A 21,532-nucleotide genomic window follows, 5' to 3' on the forward strand; every position below is an offset into this window, starting at 1 on the left:
TTACAAAAGTAGGGTGTTTCAATGCAGACTACTTAAAAAATAGAAGGTAAAAATGTAAGTGAATCAATGTGAGAGGCTTTCAAAAATTAATTTTGATAATATTTTTCTCAGTTTGATTTAGAACTATGGTATGTTTTCAGTGAGAATACAACATTTACACTGTGCCTGCTATGTGTAATGTGCTTGCAATAAAAAGATAAATAACACATGATTAGGGGAATTCCCTGGCAGTCCAGTGGTTGGGACTCCACATTTCCACTGCAGGGGGCACAGGTTCGATCCCTGGCTGGGGAACTAAGATCCTGCATGCCCTTCGGTGTGGCCAAAAAAAAAAACAGAGATTAATTTCATCAAGTGGATTACAGTCTCCCAGTCATAAAAACAGATAAGAAGTGTTGATAGGGTGCTGTTGGAACAGAGAAGGGCTAATTAATTCAGTTTTTTTAGGGATTCCCTGTTATTCCCTTTGATGTATTCAAAGGGAATAAAAACAGAGGTAAAGAAAAAGCACGATATATTTAGTTTTGTTGGCACATAAAATGTGAGGTAAGAGTGGTCAAGAAATGAGACTGGAGAAGTCTAAGAGGGTAAGGTCATCGAGGTCTTTGAGTGTCCTGTCGTGCTTGGTGTTATCCCACAGGCAGTAGGAAGACATTGACATGTTTATGCAAGGGCAGGAGAGAGTCAGCCTTACGTTTTCTCTCAGCTCACCCTTATAGTTCTGTGAAGGATAGGCTTAAGGGTGAAAGACTGGAATCAGGAAGGAGGCTGTCACCCAGGTACAGGCCATGGAGAATGGAAACGATAAAAACTTCAATTGTTTTGAGAGCTCACTATGGGTCAGATACTGTTTGAAGCATTTCACATGCTATTCAAAGCTTACAAAGACCCTGTTAGTTAAGTTTTATTATCTGTATTTTATAGACAAAGAAGCTAAGGCATAAAGTGGTTAAATAACTCACCCAAGATCACATAACTTGTAAGTGTAAGAAAGATGATTCACTCCCAGGTTCTTCTAGCTCCAAAGCCCATGTAATTAATACTGTACTACACTGAAGTGAAAAAAAATAGAAGAGTAATAAGATTTGGTGCCTCAGTAAGTATGGGAGAATAAAGAATAGGGAGAAATCATAGATGTTTCTTAGGTTTTGGGTTTGTGTGACTGGATTGTGGGGTCACCAATAGACATGGGACAATAGGAAGAGAACAGGTTTTGGTAGGAAGATGATAAATTATCTCTAATAATAGTCATGTTGTATTTTGCCAGTCTTTTTCCAGAGGAATTTATGCATTCTTATCTTAGCATAGTAGTATATTGATGTATATTGGCTATTTTTCCTGTGTTAATTCATTGTCTTTTTGTTGTTGTTAGCTATTTTCATAGCAGTTCAATGTTTTTTGTAAGCTCTTCATAAGTTAAATTCCTGGAAAAATTGCCAAAAATTGGCTTACTATTTGAAATATTGCGATGTGCATTATCCTTTTTATGTTCTGCCTTAAATTTATATTGCAGATATGTATTTCTCACTTTGTCTCCAGCTTGATATAAAATTTATTATTCTTCACCCATCTCACTCTGTGAACTGGGTTCCATGCTGACTCCAGTTTCTCTGACTGAAATTGTTATAACTGTAAGAATATTTGACTGGCCATAGAGTCAGTGTCTAGTACCTCTATAGTACATTCTGAAATGTATTTATCCATAACCCTTTTTGCTTTATCATTTTAGGCTCTCATTCTGAGCATGGCTGTCCCTACTATAATAGGTCTCAGCTTATGGAAAGAGGTAAGAAAATTAGATTTTTTCATAAGATGAAAATATATGTTATCTATAGGTAGTGATAAATTTATATGTGTATGTAGGACACTTATATTGGAACAGTATTTAACAAAATAAAGCGTGATATACTTAATAATATGTAATTTTCTACCAATAGGAACATGATAGAAGAAGTAAAACATTTTTACTCTGATGCAATTTTCTGTAGTCTAATACTGGTATTAATTCAGTTTATAATTGACAAAGGAAATGGCTGAATAAATTGTATTTATTAGTAAATAGTAAAAAGTATTTTGGCAATCCCCAAATTTAAATATTTATAAAATAATGTAAACTCTTTGGCTTATCATAATGTAATATGAAATTAGATTTTATTAGAAATTAGATTTTGCCAGTAAACCTGTGAATTATTTGACTTGATCTGAAATTTATTTGTTTGCTTACTTATTTATTCAGTGTGCATGTGCATGAAAGATACAACTGATGATTAATTGTTTGGTTGATAAAATTATGTATTGAGCATAGGCAGTGAATTAACCATACAGTAGATTATTTGGGCTGAGAAGAACTAGCAAGAAACTGAAGGAGAGTAAAGCAATTCATGCCATTTTTTCTGTGAGAACAGTGTTGTAATATTGTTTGTCATAAGTTGGCCTCTTAGTCTTTGGAAGTACTCTGAAACAGTTTTAAACTTTCTAAATACTTACACACAGGTTTTGGGGATTTTGTTTTGTATTTTAGTTTTTTCCAAGATTAATGACAGAATTAATGGAACTACAAGAATTTTATGACCCAGATACGGTGGAACTTATGACCTGGATAAAGTAAGAACTGAACTGCCCAAGACTGTTGTTAAGCTATTAATTAATCATTGAATGCTATTTAATGGATTCAGGGGAAATAATAAATTAATCCTTTTCCAAGTTCTTCTCATAAATCTCAGGGATTTTACCCTGTATTTCTAGGGATATTTAGTTTTCATTTAGACATATAATTCTAATTTTCTAATTGAACGCATTTCCATCAAAATATAGTATTGATACGTTTTAGATATGAAACTCTAGCTGTTAAACATCTAGAAATGTGGAATAAAAAGGAACCAATGTTCTTTTATTTAGATAGTCAAGAGATGCTTCTTTTAACCAGAGTTGGAGGTGAATGAGCAGTGGATTTCTAGTCTTGATAACCAAGGTTAACAAGATTTTTAATTTTAACACTCATGCAGATTTTAATACGACAGATGTGCTCTTGGGCCTATAGAAGCTGGGAATTTTAATTGAAACACCTTGTTCCCTCCCCTAACATACATATATAACTAAGGGACCTTCAGAGGGCTACACTATCAGTGAAAGGATGGACTATCACAAAATAGCCATCAAGTGGTAGAGAAAGATTATAAGAAAGCACATCTTCCTTGGTTTCAGCTCTTGGTCAGAAATAAAGTGTCTCCTCTGAATTTGTAGCAATGCATCTGAATTCACATGTTTGTAGTTTGAAATTATACTTGTCTAATCCAGGAAACCCTATATCAAGAGATTAGCATAAAAAGTGGTTCTGGGATGGTCTGGAGTGCCTGATATAATCCTCAACCCAGGCTACCCAGGATTTCACAAATAAAGCTTCATGAAGATAAGCTCTAAAGTTACAAAACACATGAAGAAACAGTTCAACACAGCAAGAATCAGTTGTTGGTTGTGATACGCAATAGAAGTAGACTTCTAGCAATTTCTGATAATAAAATTTGTTTGTGTCAGTTTTTGCTGCACAGTGGACTACCACAAAACTTAGTGGCGTACAAACAATAAACATTTGTTATTTTGCACCATTTCAGTGGCCAGCTGAGTAGAAGCAATTGGTAGGATTCTTCTGGCCTGGGCCAGCTCATCTGGGACTGGATAGTCTGGCATGGCCTTTCTCACATGTCTAGACTGGGTAGGTGTCAGCTGAAGTCATGGAGTTGACTTAGCCACATGCTTCTCATTATCCAGCCCAGGTGAGACTGGGCTCATTCACAAGGTGGTGGTTGTAGAGTTTCCAAGAGCAGCAAGAGAGGACAAGTCGCAAGGTCAAGCATGTTTTAAGTCTCTGCTCAAATTATGTTTGCTGCTGTCCTATTGGCCAAAACAAGTCACATGACGAAGACCAGCGTTTCCTCCAAGAGCATACCTATAGAAAAGAATCATTGTAACCATTTTTCCAACCGGTCTACCCTATGGATAGAGACTATGAAATAGTATGAAAAATTTTAAACACATAGAAGAAGAAACTAAAACTTGAAAAAGGAATGAAACACTCTCAGAAAAGGCCAGGATAATAGGGGTAAAAAGGCAAAAAATGTTTCTAGAAATGAGGAATAGGTTTATAGAATATAAATATATATATTCTAGGGATATTTATATCCCTATATATATATTTATATATATATATATAAATATATATATTCTATATATAGAATATATATAGAAATGAGAATAATAGGTCTTATTATAAGGTCTTGTTATTATAGTGACACCTCTTGTATGTATAAAAATTATTATTTTTTTAGATCATCCTTAACTACTGCCTATTAATACTTTTTTGTGAATTGTATTTACCTTTTGGAACACTGACTGTATAGCCTTGTGTTGTCATTAACAAAAGAGAAAGTCACATCTATGTGTGTGATTTACCACAGTAGTTTCAAAAACAGCAAAGGCCTGAACATTGGACCTTTTACATCAAATGATTGGACATTTATGTCACTGTGTTGTGATTTTTCTCTTTCATTTTTGTTTCCCCATTACTGGGAGCTCCTTGAGGACAGTGGCTGTGTGCTGTCTCTTTATTTTCGGAGCTTGACAGTATCACTAGCACATAGTAGGTAGATGCTGAATGTTGAATACAGGAAGGTAATAAATAAGTCTGAACATAAGAGCAGCCCTTTGGGACCTGTCTTGTGAGTGGCATCTATCTGGACTTTGGATTATGATTTAGAGTAGAGAAGTCCTTCATGTGTTATCTGGAGATAGACATATGGGTAAAGGTAGGGAAGGAGCAGGAGGATAGATGGATCTGGAAGGAGTTGGGTTCTGGTGGTTAATATTTGCCAAAGACGAATTTGAGAATTCACAGTATCAGCATTGAATTGTCACTCCCATTACCCTGCATTATTTTTTAATAGCATTATTACCACCTGACCTATATGTTTATCCTCTCCCCCTGCTCCCTCTTGAAAGCAGGGACCTTGTCCTCCCACCTCTCTTTTTTAAATATTTACTTATCTTTAGCAGTCTGAACAGTTTCTGGCACATAATAGGTGCTCAGTTTTTTTTTAATAAATCCAAAAATTAAATGAAACGAAAACTGACATTGAAACTTAAGTGTTCAATACATTTTAAGTTGCTTGGTATTTCAGAATTGATATAAATCAGTGATCTAAATAGTATACTTACCTTTTCAGTGTGTGAATCTTTATGGTTCTTTGCAGAAGGCAAGCTCCAGTTGCAGCTGTTTTTGCAGGAAGTCCACAGTTAATGGGTGTGATTAAATTATGCACTGGATGGATGGTGACAAGTTTGCCTCTTTACAATGATGATGATCTTCTCAAGAGAAATGAAAATGTAAGGCATTTTAGATTCTACATTTGGATCATTTTTACTTGACTCCTTAGTATAGTTCTGTAATGATGCATATGTTCCTGGTTAGCTAGGAAAATCCAGACAATTTTAGAAGAATTAATTAGCTTTAGTTTTTAAAAAGCTGTATAATACATTTAATCAAGAGAGGCCAGCATTAGAATATGAAGTTCTTTGTTTTATGGAAAGTATGGATATGTTTCTAGGAGAAACATTTCATTTCCCATAAGGTTTCAAGGGACTGATGTGTAATATTTTATAAAGGGAAGCATTCTTTTGAGAATATCATTGTTCTCAATCACATTATTGAAGGAAGGCTTTCAGTTACTGTCTTTATACACTTTGTATTTCCAAGCCAAAATTCTATTATTGCTTATAAAACACTGATTTATTTTTCATTATGGGCTATTATTAATAACTTAGTTTAACATTAGTATGGTATCTAATTGCTTCTTCTTCAGAGAATATATTATTTTGAATGTTTGGTATGGATTTAAATAGTAACTTCATATCTGAAGGTAATGACCAACTGAACCTGAGTTCTAAATATTCTATTTTTCAGTTGGAGAGAATTTCATACAGTTTTTAAGTATACTCTAAGCTAAGGAGGAAGTATAGCAATATAGAAGTTAGACTCTAATACAAAGGTTAGACTTTAAGCTTTGTGACCTTGAGCAAGTTTCTGAATCTGGAAGTAATAATAATTCTTACCTCCTAGTTGTGAGAATTAAATAAGATAATGCACTATGCCTGGAACAGTAAAATTTAAATGTTAGCTCGTATTAATATGTACTATTAAATTATAATTGTACGTGCGCACACACATTCACATATAATCACAGAAAGTAGAGAGGAGTTCGGAAGCAGGGGCAGTCAGTTCTGCCTACAAAAATCCAAGTCTTCATAAAGGGCATTTGCTTGATCTGGGCTTTGAAGGATGACTAGAAACTTGTTTGGAAAAAGAATACAGTGATTCCAGGTTTAAAAAGTCACGTGAGCCTTGAAATTTGTTCGGCCATGAAACTGGAAAATAAAGTAAGGCCAAATTCTGGAGGACCTGGAAGGTCATGCTTAAGAATTTAGACTTACCCTAGAGGCATTTGGGAGTCATCAGAGACCTTTCCTAAGCCCAGGAGTGGAACCTTAGATCTGTTTTAGAGTTAATTAAGGTCAGGGAACAGTTGAAGCAGGGGAGAGGTCCGAGACGGGGAGATCTACCTGGAAGTGATTTACCTGAGAGAACAGCTGCCTCTGATAAGTATTTGCTGCAGTTGAAAAGGTAGTGTTGCTTAGAAGATATACTACTGCATATTCCTAAACTTTACTTTTTGTGGATTTAAACCAACAGACTCTGACATGGCTTTGTTTTCTTTGTTGTCTTTTGATTGGTCTTTGTCCTAATATAGAATTTCAGAATCACTTATAATTAAGTCAGAGCTCTAATTAGGTTCTAATGAAATTTAAACATTTTAGAGTTTTTAGTTTTATGTGACTTGGCTGTGAGAATAGGAACCATTTTTTTTTTCAAATCTTGGTCTTTCTATATGGTGTCTAGTACATGGCAAGTACTGAATAAATTTGTTGTTAAAATGAAATTCAAATTGAACTCCATAAGTGAGACCATACCATTTGATCTAGACACTGTCTATAATTCATAACATGTGACTAATCTTTATAATCAGTGATTATAGGCCAGTGATTCTCAAACCTGGGAAGATGGTGCTCCCAGGGGACATTTGGCAATGTCTGGAGACATTTCTGGTTGTCACAGCTAGGGGAGGGGTTCCACAGACACCTAGTGGGTAGAGACCAGGGATACTCTTAAACATCCTCCAATGTACAGAACAGCCTCCATTCTGTCCTGACAAAGAATTATCTGGCCCCAAATGTCAATAGCGTTGAGGTTGAGAAACCTCACTCTAGTCTAACAGTAATGTTATTGCCAGTGCATAGAGGTGTTTTTTATAGGCCCCAGTAGTATGTTACAGTTTCCCCAAACTTAAAAATAAGTAAAAAAATATATAAAAAACTATATAAGTATAAGCTGGATAAGATAGAACCATTCACATGAACTTATTTAACGAAGTGAAATGAGTGAGAAACTTCCTCTTGATTTATTAACATTCTGTGTTCCACAGAATGAGTATCTCTAGCACCTCAATGGACATTGGACCTAAAGTTGCTAGATAGACAGCAGCCATAACATGTAGTAAGCAGCTGCTGAATATTCTGCAGATAGACTGGAATCTTGTGCAATCTAGGTTGCAAATCTCAGTATTTTCACAACAAACAGTATATGATACTTTTGGCCTAACTTTTGTGGTTATCCAAGGTTAACATTTCAGAAAACCTGAAAAACGTATTATAAGATCCAAAGCTTATTATCTAATAAGGTCAGCAAAATTGTAATGAAAAACACCACGTAATCAAGACATGAGTTTTAAGCATGCATCCCTGTTCTTTCAGTATTTGTGACAAGGGTCAAATTATTTTTAACCCCACTGACTTTATCTCATGTATAAAATGAGTGTAAAATACTATGATGCATGGTAATAAAAAAAAGTAATGGAATGATTACAACTCAATAATAAAAAGACAACCCAATTAAAAAAATGGACAAAGGCCATTTGCAACAACATGGATGAACCTTGAGGGCATTATGCTAAGTGAAGTAAGTCAGATAGAAAAAGACAAATATTCTGTGATATCACTTATATATGGAATCTAAAAAGGCTGAACTCATAGAAACAGAAGAGTTGTGGTTGCCAGGGGTTGGGAAGGTTGGAAAAATGAGATGTTGGTCAAAGAGTACAAACTTCTAGTTATAAGATGAATAAACTCTAGGGATCTAATGTACAGCATGGTGATTATAGTTAATAACACCGTATTGTATATTCAGAAGTTGCTGAGAGTAGATCTTAGATGTTTTCCCCAAAAAAAGAAATGGCGATTATGTAACATGATGCAGGTGTTAGCTAAAGCTATGGTGCTAATCATTTTGCAACATATGAGCATATCAAACATGTTGTACACCTTAAACTTACACAATGTTATATGTCAATTATATCTCAATAAAACTGGGGAAAAATGGGCAAAGGACTTGAATGGACATTTCTCAAAAGAAGATACACAAGTGACCAATAACAGATGAATATAAGCTTCCTGAGGGAAGGAATCAAGTCTTAGTGAATATCTTTATTTTCCACAGATAGTACTAAGAACGTAGTAGAGGCTTAATGTATAATTTTGATAAACAGAAGTTTTAAATGTCTTTCAAAGTTGTTGTTTTAATTATATTCTTTCAGATCTATCAAATCTATTCAAAGCGATCTGCTGAGGATATTTATAAAATACTGACATCCTACAAGGCTAATTACCTAATTGTAGAAGATGCTATCTGCAATGAGGTGGGAACCATGAGAGGCTGTAGGGTTAAAGATTTATTAGACATTGCAAATGGCCACGTAAGTAACCATTTGGAAAATTAAATTTTTTTGAGAAAAATGACTTTATTTAAACTTATAGAAGTATCTTCAAACTTTATTTTTGGAACTTAACTAAGAATATAATTAAAAGTTATATAACAGTGAGGGGAGCTTATTAAAAGTAGTTTGAACTATTTTTTCAATGTACAAAAGAAAAGTTGGGCAATTTTGCAAAAAAAAAAAGTTTACCAATATCTCGATTCCTTATTTGTTGCCTGTACTTGTGCATGTTCAACATTTATAAACAAAAGATAGTTTGTTTTGAATGATGATTTTATTTTAACATATTATAAAGAGCAGCCGTTTGTTTTGTTGTATTCTCATGTTGAGAAATTTCTTATATTCTTATGTTGAGAAATTTCTTTCAGCCTACAGTGTATACTGTATACCTGGCAACTAAGACTGACAGGGGAGTTTGCATATCTGGTAATTAGTGTTTGTATAACTGATGATTAGGCACTGGAAAGGGTGCCGTTACTCCGGGGAAAGTTGGGGGTGAAGAATCCTAGGCATAGTGCAGTAGGTCATTCTTGTTTGGCGTGCATATTCTGTTCAGCTTGCAGCCAAGACTTTTTCTGTCCCTTCCTAATTAATTAGCTCTTTGTCGTAATCATCCCAGACCAGTTTGGAGGTGAGAAATTAGTTTGTTGGGTTTTTTTGAGGGGGCCACTCTCTGCAGCATGTGGGATCTTAGTTCCCTGACTAGGGATTGAACCCACGCCCCCTGCAGTGGAAGCGCAGAATCTTAACCACTGGACCTCCAGGGAAGTCCCGAGAAATTAGTTTTTATGATTTCCACCTTTCCCTCTCTTCATGACCCCTTAATCTTATAATATATACTTATTCTGTTTTCTGCTGCATGTATTTTGAATTTTCTCTGTTGGCACTTGATATCTATGGTCTTTGGCTTAATTGGTGACAAAATGGAATTTTATTAAACATCAGGTATTCAGTAATTACTACTGTATTGCTGTCTGCTGTCTAGAGCCTTATCCTTCTGCTCTCGGCTACCCTCTTGCTCCATTTTGAAGACCAGGTTACTTCTTTTCGTGTAATGCCAGGCATGGACTTAAAGCGAATCCACCCTTTTATTCTTAAAGTTGACTCTCTGACATCTTTCCTGGGCATTAGAATAATATTTAGTATTTTATTATAGAAAACTCTTCAAGCTAGCTAAGCTATCTTAGTGAACCTCATTAAGGTGAAAATGTAAAGGATTGTACTGGATATGTCACAGAAACTTGCTTACTAATGTGAGTCAGTCCTGCACCAGGAGAAGAGTATGAATATACATTAAGAGTATATGTCCATTTCTCAGCCTTGGTAGGCTCCATGATAAGTTCTTCAGAGGAATGATAGTAGACTATGGAGACATAGCCTTCTAAATTTTAGGATTACATCTTTTAAAAATTGGAAAACACTTTATACTGATTTCTCAATCTCAGTGGGAAGCTCAAGAATTTAGTGGGCACGGTAACTCTTATGAAGAGGCTTTTATTTGCTGAACAGTATGAGATGTTTGCTAACCAATGTGAGATAGTCTATGTTTAGCAATAATATTTTTTTCATATAATTATCATCACTTGTACATTGATTGCATTTCTCCTGTAAGCTTAATAAGCGTTTTAATATTTTGTTTCATATCGTTTGATAGGTGGTTTGTGAAGAAGGTGACAAGATAACCCACTCAAAACATGGAAGATTTTGTCATGAGGTCAAAATTAACTATTCTCCTTATGTGAATTATTTCACTAGAGTATACTGGAACAGATCCTACTTTGTGTATAAAATCAACACTGTAATATCCTTTCAGTCTTGAAAAATAGCAGAGCCTTCATTTCAAAGACTTATACCACCTGAAGTAAAATGCAATTTTCTTCTACCTACGTGGTGTCTTTTGGAAATCAGAGTATGGACATTTGAAATGTTGCTGCTGCTTTTCCCCTCCTGCTGTTAACTGGATCTAGAATTCTGTGGGGGAAAGAAGATCAAACATTACTGTCCTTTGATAAAATGTCAAATCTGCCACTCTGCATCATTCCAGCCAGGTGTCTTCCTTATTGCTACATGGTCTTTAAAGATTTTACCTTCTAAACTATTGTAAAGTTTTCTTCATAAATCTTCATTCCATCATAACATTAGTCTTGAATTTGAATATGTTCAAGGTCAGAGTATATATCTCAAATATAACATTTAACAAATAATGTGATATAATTATAGAATAGAAGGAAAGAATTATTCTTTCCCTCAAGGCAGTTTCTGAAGGTATTTCATGGTGTATAATAGAACTGAAATATTACAATAAAAAGCTAATTTAAATGTTCACTGAAAATTTGTGGCATTTAAATTAAAATGGAAATTATGTAAAGGAAACTGATTTTTAAGGATATACATAAAGATATATCCAGATTTTCCATGATACTGCTCTCCTCATCTGCTGCTTATGTAAATGAGCACTTTCTTAGTAATATACAGTGTATGATATTGCATTTCATCACTTTATGACTATTAAGTGGTTAGTTTTTTCACTTATGCCCATAAATTTGATACCAATTTAATCATGATAAAACAGTAACTCTTGTTACCTATGTATTTTTTTTCTTTTTTTGCGGTACGCGGGCCTCTCACTGTTGTGGCCTCTCCCGTTGCGGAGCACAGGCTCCGGACGTGCAGGCTCAGCGGCCATGGCTCACGGGCCCAGCTGCTGCGCGGCATGTGGGATCTTCCCGGACCGGGGCACGAACCCGTGTCCCCTGCATCAGCAGGTGGACTCTCAACCACTCTGCCACCAGGGAAGCCCACCTATGTATTTTTTAAAACAGACATTTAAAAGAATGTTCAAAATTTTAAAATAAGAAAATAATAAAAGAATGTTGTTTAGGTTTTTAAAAAATATGGATATGGAGTATATATATAATCTATTCACATGTTTTCTATTGAAGTATTAAGTAAAAAATTAAATCTTTATCAGAATGAGAATATGAGCAACTAAAGTGAGCAACAATTTCTGGAGATATGTGCAGATGCTGTTTAACATACCTCTGCATAGAGGTGTATTTATGATAAAACACAAGTGCTATTATTTATGAAACGATGATACAGTCTTCAACATTAAGAACAAAATGACAATTATAATAAAATTCAGAGCAGTTTCACAATCTGTTATGTTCCTTTACGTTAAATGTTTTCATATTTTTAATTATTAATTAAAAGAAATTCTAAATGATTAATTTGGCCTTATGAAGAGATTCAGGATGGGTGTATCATTTTAATAAGATGGGATACCTGTTCAGTTTTACCTTATACACCTGTTAAGTGAACAGATTAAAAAATTTTTCACTTGTTAGAGTGCTGTAAAAATTGCAATTTCATTACTCTGAATTACTACATTAGAAAGGAACATCTTTCCATTTTCTTTATTTTCTGTAATATATATTTTAAAAGTACAAAAGCACATGCATTCTTAGATTAGCTCTAAGATGTTTTGTTCTTTTGGAGCTTAAGAATTGTTTGATGGCAGTGTCATATGTCTGGTGCATTAGTTTTATTGGTTCTCATTTCACGTTTTTATATAACTTTTAACAATTATATTAAGATAGCTACAGGCAGGTTATTTCAGGTTCTCTGTACATCTTAATAGTGAGTCACTAGTATTTAGCTTCAAGCCTTACGAAAATATTACCATAGTTACCTAAGTACACAGTGAATAGTCACATGGTAGTACTTACAATTAGAGGGAGCATGTAAAGCAATGTAATTTAAAAGTCAGCTTGCATATTTTGAAAGGGAAATAGAACAACCTACTTTCTACGTAGCATGAAATATTTAATTGAATTTTTATTGATTTACTTTATGATCAAATATGCTGAATTAGTTTTTATTGTTGTATGTTTTTTGTTTTTGTTTTTGATGTATTAGTAAGTTGCTTTTGCTTCTGTCAACTTATTTCTTAAATAAAATAGGTTTGGATCCGTTTTTAATTGAATTTTTTAAATAATGAATTTTTCACTCAGCATCAGTTGAAAAGAAAAATGTGAACTTTATTATAGAAATAATAATACTGGGTATGAAAGATAAGCTTATTTGCTTCTATTTTAGCTGTAGTTAAAACAATAGTGCTAGAAAACTTTGAGGAGCATTTAATTAATTTCCTTATTTGTAGAGCAACAAATGATTAAGAATTCTGCAAGTAATTCCATTTGGGTAACTTACCGTTGTTAGGTATGACAATAAAGATCTACTGTGAAAGGGGCAAAGTTTATGGGTTTGGGGTAGAAGGAATTTCTCAAAGAAATACAAAACATAAATACTTTGCCCTTGATGTTGCAAAACTATTGAAATAAGTGCCTTAATAAGGAGGTTAAAATAAGAAGGTTAAAAGTAAATAAAAGTTTACTTTTTATTTTCTTTTTTTTGTTTGTTTTTTTGTGGTATGCGGGCCTCTCACTGTTGTGGCCTCTCCCGCTGCGGAGCACAGACTCCGGATGTGCAGGTTCAGCGGCCATGGCTCACGGGCCCAGCCACTCCGCGGCATGTGGGATCCTCCTGGACGGGCATGAACCCGTGTCCCCTGCATCGGCAGGCGGACTCTCAACCACTGCGCCACCAGGGAAGCCCTACTTTTTATTTTCAAAAAAAAAAAAATTATCCATTTCTTACTTTTTCATAAGAAAAGTTTGGTAACTTTTTCCTCATCATTAAGCACAGAGAAAGAATCCTCACTATGCTATTTTCACTATTAACTTTAATTCATTGGTAAGCAAATCTTTGTTAAGGGTAGTGATGGGATTTCTAGCCTGCTAAATTAATTTATTTAGCTTCTCAAATGCCAAACAATTGAAAAAGTAAAACTTACTTGATAAGGTGTATGGTATTGACTCTGCTGGTTTACATTTTCTCTAACTTTGGCATCTGTGTCTTGGTGCTTTTTGTTAGACTGGTAGGGTTTTACAGCCTATGGAGTATGCATTGTACTTCTAAATTTTTTTCTTCATTACTTTCTGAGTATATACACAGCATGTTTTTTCAGGACATTAACCCAAATTGCTAAAAGCCTAATGTTATGACACTCTTCCGTACAGTCTAGATTGATTCAAGGAAAAGTAGAAATGGAGGTCACAGTGTGTTACAAGTTGGGGCTGAAAAATATGCTTTAAAAAAATAGGCTGTTAATTTCTTGAAAGGAACAATGAACAGCCATCTTATTAAACTTTGTTGTTTTGGGGAAATCAATTGTTGTTTGGCCCTTTCTATTTTTGAACTGTTAAAACATTTTGTTGCCTTTTGTGGGTAAAAGTAGCGTCTCTCTTTATAAAATTGTTGGGGTTTCTAAAGTTGTATGTAAATCAATTTCTTGGTAAATTTATTTTAAATGCATGAATATTTAAAGGGCATGTATTATGAACCATTTTGTGTATTCAAGAACCTATTGTAAAGCAAATAACTACTTCCTGATTTACATCTCAATATATTATCTCATTTGTCCAGTTTTTAAAATATACATACTCTATTGTTGCTACTTGCTAATAGTTTTAGATCCCAATATGTATTAAAATTACACCTCTGAAAAGTTGCAAGTAAAATTGAACAATTTCTTATTGAAATAATAGCTCATTATTTAGTTTTTGAATGTGTAAAATTAATACTTTAAATAAAGTTAGTTGTGAAAATTGCAAAGGAATGTATTTGATTCAGCCATTTTCCATCCATTAAGGTTTCTAAGCATTATATTTGTTTTCCATAATAAAAAAAGGGGGAAGCATTTTAGAACCATATTTGCTGAATTTAACATAAAACCATCTCTGAATCATTTCTGTTTAGAAGTCTCTTAGAATTTGCAACATTCTAATTTTGGTATGTATAATCTTATGTGCAGTTTTTTTTTTTTTGGGCTGCACTGGGTCTTTGTGGCTGCGCGTGGGCTTTTCTCTAGTTGCGGCGAGCGGGGGCTACTCTTCGTTTCGGTCCGCGGGCTTCTCATTGAAGTGGCTTCTGCTGCAGAGCAGAGGCTCTAGTTGCGTGGGCTTCAGTAGTTGTGGCACGTGGGCTCAGTAGTTGTGACTCACGGGCTCTAGAGCGCAGGCTCAGTAGTTGTGGCGCACAGGCTTAGTTGCTCTGTGGCATGTGGGATCTTCCTGGACCAGGGATCAAACCCTTGTCCCCTGCTTTAGCAGGCGAACTCTTAACCACTGCGCCACCAGGGAAGCCCCTTATGTGCAGTTTTATAAGAGATACACTGAACATCTGACCACTGTATTTAGTGGAATAATAGTATCAAAAAGAAATATGCATTCCATACTTATAGTGTAAAATATCTCATAAACAACCCTTTCATATTTTAAATTAATAGCTTTGTACAGCTATTTAACAAAGATGAATACAACTGATTTTATGTATGTTGACTTTTGAATCACATCTACAGCAATGTATATTTAGATTGTGTTCTTCCTGTAACTAAGGCTACATCTTTGCAAAAGAATAAAAGTTAATTTCAGTAAACATAAATCCTTTAAAAGAGTTGGGTTATGAACTAGTTTACTTTGTAACATTAAATGTACTTCTATCAAGAATGAAATTATTTCATGCTTAATTACACTCCTTGTTTTGTTTCTATAATAGAATTCTTAGAATTTTAAGTTGTCTTATTTATATATGAACCTTTTTTGCTTGAAGCTTTACTGAGATATAATTTATAGACCATACAGTTCACCTATTTAAAGTGTGCCATTGAACACTTTTTAGTGTAATCACAGAGTGTGCAACTATCATCACAGTCAATTTTAGAATATTTTCATCACCCCAAAAGAGAAACCCCACACCTTTTGGCTATCACCCACAACCACTCCGTCCTCAAGCAAATTCTACTAATATCCTTTCTGTCTCTGGACAGAAAGTTCTACTTTGGATATTTCACGTAAATAGAATCATATAATATGTGGTCTTTTGTGACTAGCTTCTTTCATTTAGCATAATGTTTTCAAAGTTCATTCATGTTGTTGCATGTATCCCTTTTCATTGCCAAATAATATTCCATTGTATGGATATACCACATTTTGTTTATCCATCAGTTGATGGACATTTGGGTTCTCTCCACTTTTTTGGCCGTTATGAATTATGCTGCTATGAATATTCGTGTACAAGTTTTTGTGGTTTTTAAAAGTATTTATTTATTTATTTTTGGCTGCACTGGGTCTTCATTGCTGTGCATGAGGTTTTCTCTAGTTGCTGCAAGCAGGGGCTACTCTTTGTTGGAGTGGCGGGCTTCTCATTGCAATGGCTTCTCTCGTTGCGGAGCACGGGCTCTAGGCGCATGGGCTTCAGTAGTTGCAGCAGCGGGCTCAGTAGTCGTGGCACGCGGGCCCTAGAGCATAGGCTCAGTAGTTGTGGTGCAGGGGCTTAGTTGCTCTGTGGCACGTGGGATCTTCCCGGACCAGTGATCGAACCCATGTCCCCTGCATTGGCAGGCCTATTCTCAACCACTGCGCCACCAAGGAAGTCCCTGTGTACAGGTTTTTGGGTAGACGTATGTGTTCATTTTTCTTGGATTTATGTCTAAGAGTAGAATTTCTGGGTCATGTGATAACTGTAGTAACTGAGGAACTGCCAGACTGGTTTTCAATCCTTCCAACAATGTATGAAGTTTCCAATTTCTCCACATCCTCACCAACACTTGCTATTATCTTTCTTCTTCATTATTGGCATTCTAGTAAGGTGTGAAGTGGTATATCATTGTAGTTTTAATCGACATTTCCATCATGTCTAATGATTTTGAACATCTTTTTGTGTGTTAACTGGCCATGTGTATATCTTCTTTGAAGTAAAGTTCATTTATAAATTGCCCATTTCTAAACTGGGTTGTCTTTTTATTATTGAATTTTAAAGGTCTTTATAATTCTAGATTATAAATCCCTTACCAGATATGTAATTTGGAAATACAGTTGTCCCTTGGTATCCATGAGGGTTTGGTGCTAGGATTCCGCCCTGCCATGCCCCATGTATACCAGAATCTGTGGATACTCAAGGCCCATAGAGGGTCTCCTTATCTTCAGATTCGGGATCTGTGGATTCAACCAACTGCAGAACATATAAACATAGTATTATATTTATTGAAAAAAATCTGCACATAAGTGGACCTGTATAGTTCAAATCCATGTTTTCAAGGGTCAACTGTACAGTTGTCCCTGGTATACTCTGGGGAATTGGTTCCAGGAACCCTGCAGATACACAAATCCCTTGTATAAAATGGCATAAAACAGTCAGTTTTCTGTATCTGGGGGTCTGGCATCTGCATATTAAACCAATCAATCTAAATCATGGCATGGTTGAATCCTGGGATGAGGAACCTGTGGATATGGGGGGACAATTGTATTTCCTTCCAGTCAGTGGGTTCACTTCACTTCCTGGGTAGTGCCCTTTGAAGCACAAATGCTTTTCATTTTGATTGCATTGTTATTCACATTAGGTGTTATTGATAACAGCGTATTTACTTTGATGTGTTTGAAGTAGATCTCCTTGTATGCATCCTACTTGGAGTTTGTTCAGCTTCTTGGTTATATACATTAAGAGGTTTTTAAAAATCAGTGCTCTCCTGGTGGCGCAGTGGTTAAGAATCCACCTGCCAACGCAGGGGACATGGGTTCAAGCCCTGGTCTGGGAAAATACCACATGCCATGGAGCAACTAAGCCCATGCGCCACAACTACTGAGCCTGTGCTCTAGGGCCCACGAGCCACAGCTGTTGAGCCCATGTGCCACAACTACTGAAGCCTGTGCGCCTAGAGCCTGTGCTCTGCGACAAGAGAAGCCACTGCAATGAGAAGCTTGTGCACTGCAACGAAGAGTAGCCCCAGCTCGCCTCAACTAGAGAAAGCCCATGCACAGCAACAAAGACCCACCGCAGCCAAAACTAAATAAATAAAATAAATAAAAATTTTTAAACGTGTTTAAAAAAGTTTTTTAAAAATCAAAGTTGGAAATTCTTATGTTCCCATTACACATATGTTGGTGTGCTTAATGGTGACCCATATTTCTCTGAGGCTCTGTTCAATTTTCTTCAATCTTTTTTCTCTCTGTTCTTGGGATTGCATAATCTCTATCAAGTTTGCTAATTCTTCTGTCCGTTAAAATCTACTGTTGAGCCCCTCTGCTGTGTTTTTCATTTCAGTTATTGTGTTTTTCAACTTCAGAATTTCCATTTGGTTCTTTTAAAAAATAATTTCTTTCTCTTTGATATTCTTTGTTTATAGCAACTCTGGATATTGACATCCCCCCCCTCCCCTGGAGCTTGTTAATTATAGATGGCTTATTTCCTTAGTGTTGGATGGACTGTTGTAGTGATGTCTATTTCCTCCACATTGTGGAGTCTCTGTTATTGGTCCTCAGATGTCACAGCCTTGATCATGTACACATACACTCTAGCATGACAGTCATTTTAGTAGAGCTCCTTACCATCTCTTTCCTTGACCCTATCGAGCTGTTAAGCTCCACTAGTCATCAGCTGATTGCTCTATTTAGCTTTCAACAATCCCCTGGGGCATCAATTGCTCCACAATCTGATCCAATTAAATCCTGGCTCCTTTGAAGTGTAGCATTAGGGAACAATGTTCGTGGTTTGTTCTAAAGCTAGGAGGGCTCTTAGCTGTCTGTTTCCCTGGTTCTGTCTGGTAAGCTAGGTGGCCTATGGTTTAGCTGGTATCTCTTAAAAAGCTACCAGCTTCCTCAGTTGCTTTCCATTGAAGTATCCATTGTTTGGAGTAGCTTAGACTTGGTCTTTCCTACACTCTGTTTCAAATAAAGTCAGTTCCTTTGGGGATAGCTTTGGAGCTCTGTTTTACCTCCTGGTTCTGTCCCTAGGCAAAATCACTGAGCCACAGCTGTGGAGCTGGGAGTGGAGTCAGTTATGTGTCTGAGTGACACTCTTACTTTAGGAGTAGGCTTCCGGGTGGGGATGGTCTGGTCTTCTTGACATGCCTCTCCCAATTTGGAAACTCTGTCTTACAAATTAGCTGGGGGGAGGTTGATCAGGAACCCACTATTCTCAGTGTGCCGTGCCTGAGGTAGAGCCTCTATTCGGAAAGTGGGGACTAAGTGAAGGAAGGTAGCCCCTCATTTCTTGGCTTCACTTGCTTGGAATTTAGCCTCTACAACACATGGCTGGGGGCGATGAGAAATTCTGGTGGTCTACTCCTCTCAGGAAGATACTGTAGCCCTTGGCTGGGGACTGAGGGGCTGTACACACCTGGAGTGGAGTTTCCATCATGCTGAGCTGGAGGGAAAAGGGAGGATTGCAATACCACATGGGGTCAAATGCTATAGGCACTGGCTGTTCTTACAGAGTTTTAGCAGATTTTTTGGAATAAATATTTCTTCATTTGCTATATGTCCTTAGATCAATTTCCAGAGATTTTTAAGTGTTTTTTTTAAGAAATCATTGTCACCAGTTAGGTTTTTTTGTTTGTTTGTTTGTTTGTTGCGGTACGTGGGCCTCTCACTGTTGTGGCCTCTCCCGTTGCGGAGCAAAGGCTCCGGACGTGCAGGCTCAGTGGCCATGGCTCACGGGTCCAGCCGCTCCGCGGCATGTGGTATCCTCCTGGACCGGGGCACGAACCCGTGTCCCCTGCATCGGCAGGCGGACTCTCAACCACTGCGCCACCAGGGAAGCCCCAGTTAGGTTTTTTCATGGGGGCTCCTCATGCTGCCATTCCAACTGTGGGAGTGTATATGTAAACTTTAAGGCTATTAAGGGCTGGAGAAAATTTTAGCAGGTCATTTACAGTAGCTACTAATCAACTTTCTCTCTTGATAGTATCATTGTTAAAGAAATAGAATTAATAGAACTATTGCTTAGCTGAAAACTTGGGGATAGAGCTATTGAATGAGGGAATGGCTATTTGTCAGTCTGATAAACGTCCTATAGAAATGAAAACATAGTCTCAAGTAATTGATGCAAATATTCAGTTATAATACTATTTAGGTGGATTTCATAACCACAGTGACAAAGTACAATGAAATAAGGATAATGTTTACCCTGTAGGGTAAGTGGTGAGAAATAAAAATCAGATTTTAAGGGGCTTCCCTGGTGGCACAGTGGTTGGGAGTCCGCCTGCCGATGCAGGGGACACGGGTTCGTGCCCCGATCCGGGAAGATCCCATATGCCGTGGAGAGGCTGGGCCTGTGAGCCATGGCTGCTGAGTCTGCGCATCCGGAGCCTGTGCTCCACGGTGGGAGAGGCCACGGCAGTGAGAGGCCCGCGTACCGAAAAAAAAAAAAAAAAAATCAGATTTTAATTAAAGCATTTTAAGTTCTTGCTACATAGCTAGTGTTTCGTAAATGTAACTTATTATTTTCTCACATTAAGTTTTTGTCCAGTTCCTAATACATAGCAATGTAAGCACTTTCACAGCTCCTATACAGTATTGTCTTTTAAAAAGCATTAAGTGTTGCATTAGAAATTACTTCTTCAAGAGTTAGCCCTAAGAGGGAGAAAAAAACAGCCCTAAGGATGAGTTTATTAAATAAAATATAAGTATATTGGACCAAGTAACTAGCAATATATATTTACATGATTCTAAGGACTTATAATTTTTATAAGCAAAAAAAGTGATACAGACATATATAATTTTTTTTTTAATTTGAGATCCTTTTTTACTCCCTACTCAGTGAGCATTAATATAAACAAATCTCAGCCATTCTACTATTACCTTATATGGTTGGATTTGAATTTTGAGTCATCTTTAATGGTGAAATGCAAAGAATTTTCATGGTCATACTTTATTTATAGGACCAGCTCTGAAATTAATCCTGCTTTAGTCACATGAAACATGTATATGTGACCAGAGTTAGGGTCTGGTTTCTTTTCATCACTACCTGCTTTCCTGGAGCAGAGAACCAGCTGGAAACTCCTGTTTTATAGTTGCTAACAATCCAGATGGAAGCAGAGAAACAAAGTGATGTCATGTCATTTTGTTCCAATCACAACTGGGGAATCCTCTAGTTAAACGCTTCCACTTGCAAAGAGCAGAAGTTAACGTACCTTAAAAATTAAGGAGGGGGCTTCCCTGGTGGTGCAGTGGTTTTGAGTCCGCCTGCCGATGCAGGGGACATGGGTTTGTGCCCCGGTCCGGGAAGATCCCACATGCCGCGGAGCGGCTGGGCCCGTGAGCCATGGCCGCTGAGCCTGCGCGTCCGGAGCCTGTGCTCCGCAACGGGAGAGGCCACAACAGTGAGAGGCCCGCGTACCGCAAAAAAAAAAAAAAAAAAAAGTTAAGGAGGGAGGAGTTTCATTGTAGAAATAAATATCAGGAGCCAAGACCTCTTAAGTAACCAGTGTCTCTCATTTGCTGCATGGTCCCTCACCAGACATCTGCATCTCACTGCATCTCCTCTGTTCTCTTAACAGTTAGTTACCTATGCTTACTCATTTCCTGCTTTTTTATTCCTTTGGCTTGGCCCATTCCTAAATCTGGGTCATGGCATCATTTCAGTTTCAACTCCAATTTTGTAATTGCCTTGATCTATTATACTCATTTCAAGTTTCTGAAAGAGGGAATCTGGCCCAGCTTGAATTTTTGGACTAGGCCACTGGTCATATTTAGTAACAATAAACACTTATTGAGCATTTACTTTCTACTAGTCACTATACTATATGCTTTGTC

At 36.6% G+C, this 21,532-nt stretch overlaps 1 protein-coding gene across 1 annotated transcript in view; it reads left to right on the plus strand.

Annotated features, from left to right (window-relative positions):
* The window catches only part of DPY19L4 (dpy-19 like 4), a gene marked incomplete at its 3' end in the record, with an annotated part of 56,294 nt that extends 45,596 nt beyond the window's left edge, over positions 1-10,698 (plus strand). Inside the window, exons 15-19 of the mRNA XM_079722259.1 lie at positions 1,730-1,786; positions 2,522-2,604; positions 5,247-5,379; positions 8,700-8,858; positions 10,534-10,698. Of these exons, the coding sequence (XP_079578385.1) occupies positions 1,730-1,786; positions 2,522-2,604; positions 5,247-5,379; positions 8,700-8,858; positions 10,534-10,698 (597 nt within the window). The remainder of the gene's footprint in view (positions 1-1,729; positions 1,787-2,521; positions 2,605-5,246; positions 5,380-8,699; positions 8,859-10,533) is intronic.
* Between the last annotated feature and the right edge of the window lie 10,834 nt (positions 10,699-21,532).

This window comes from Hyperoodon ampullatus (genome assembly GCF_949752795.1).
Source record: "Hyperoodon ampullatus genome assembly, chromosome: 17".
NCBI lineage: Eukaryota > Metazoa > Chordata > Mammalia > Artiodactyla > Ziphiidae > Hyperoodon > Hyperoodon ampullatus.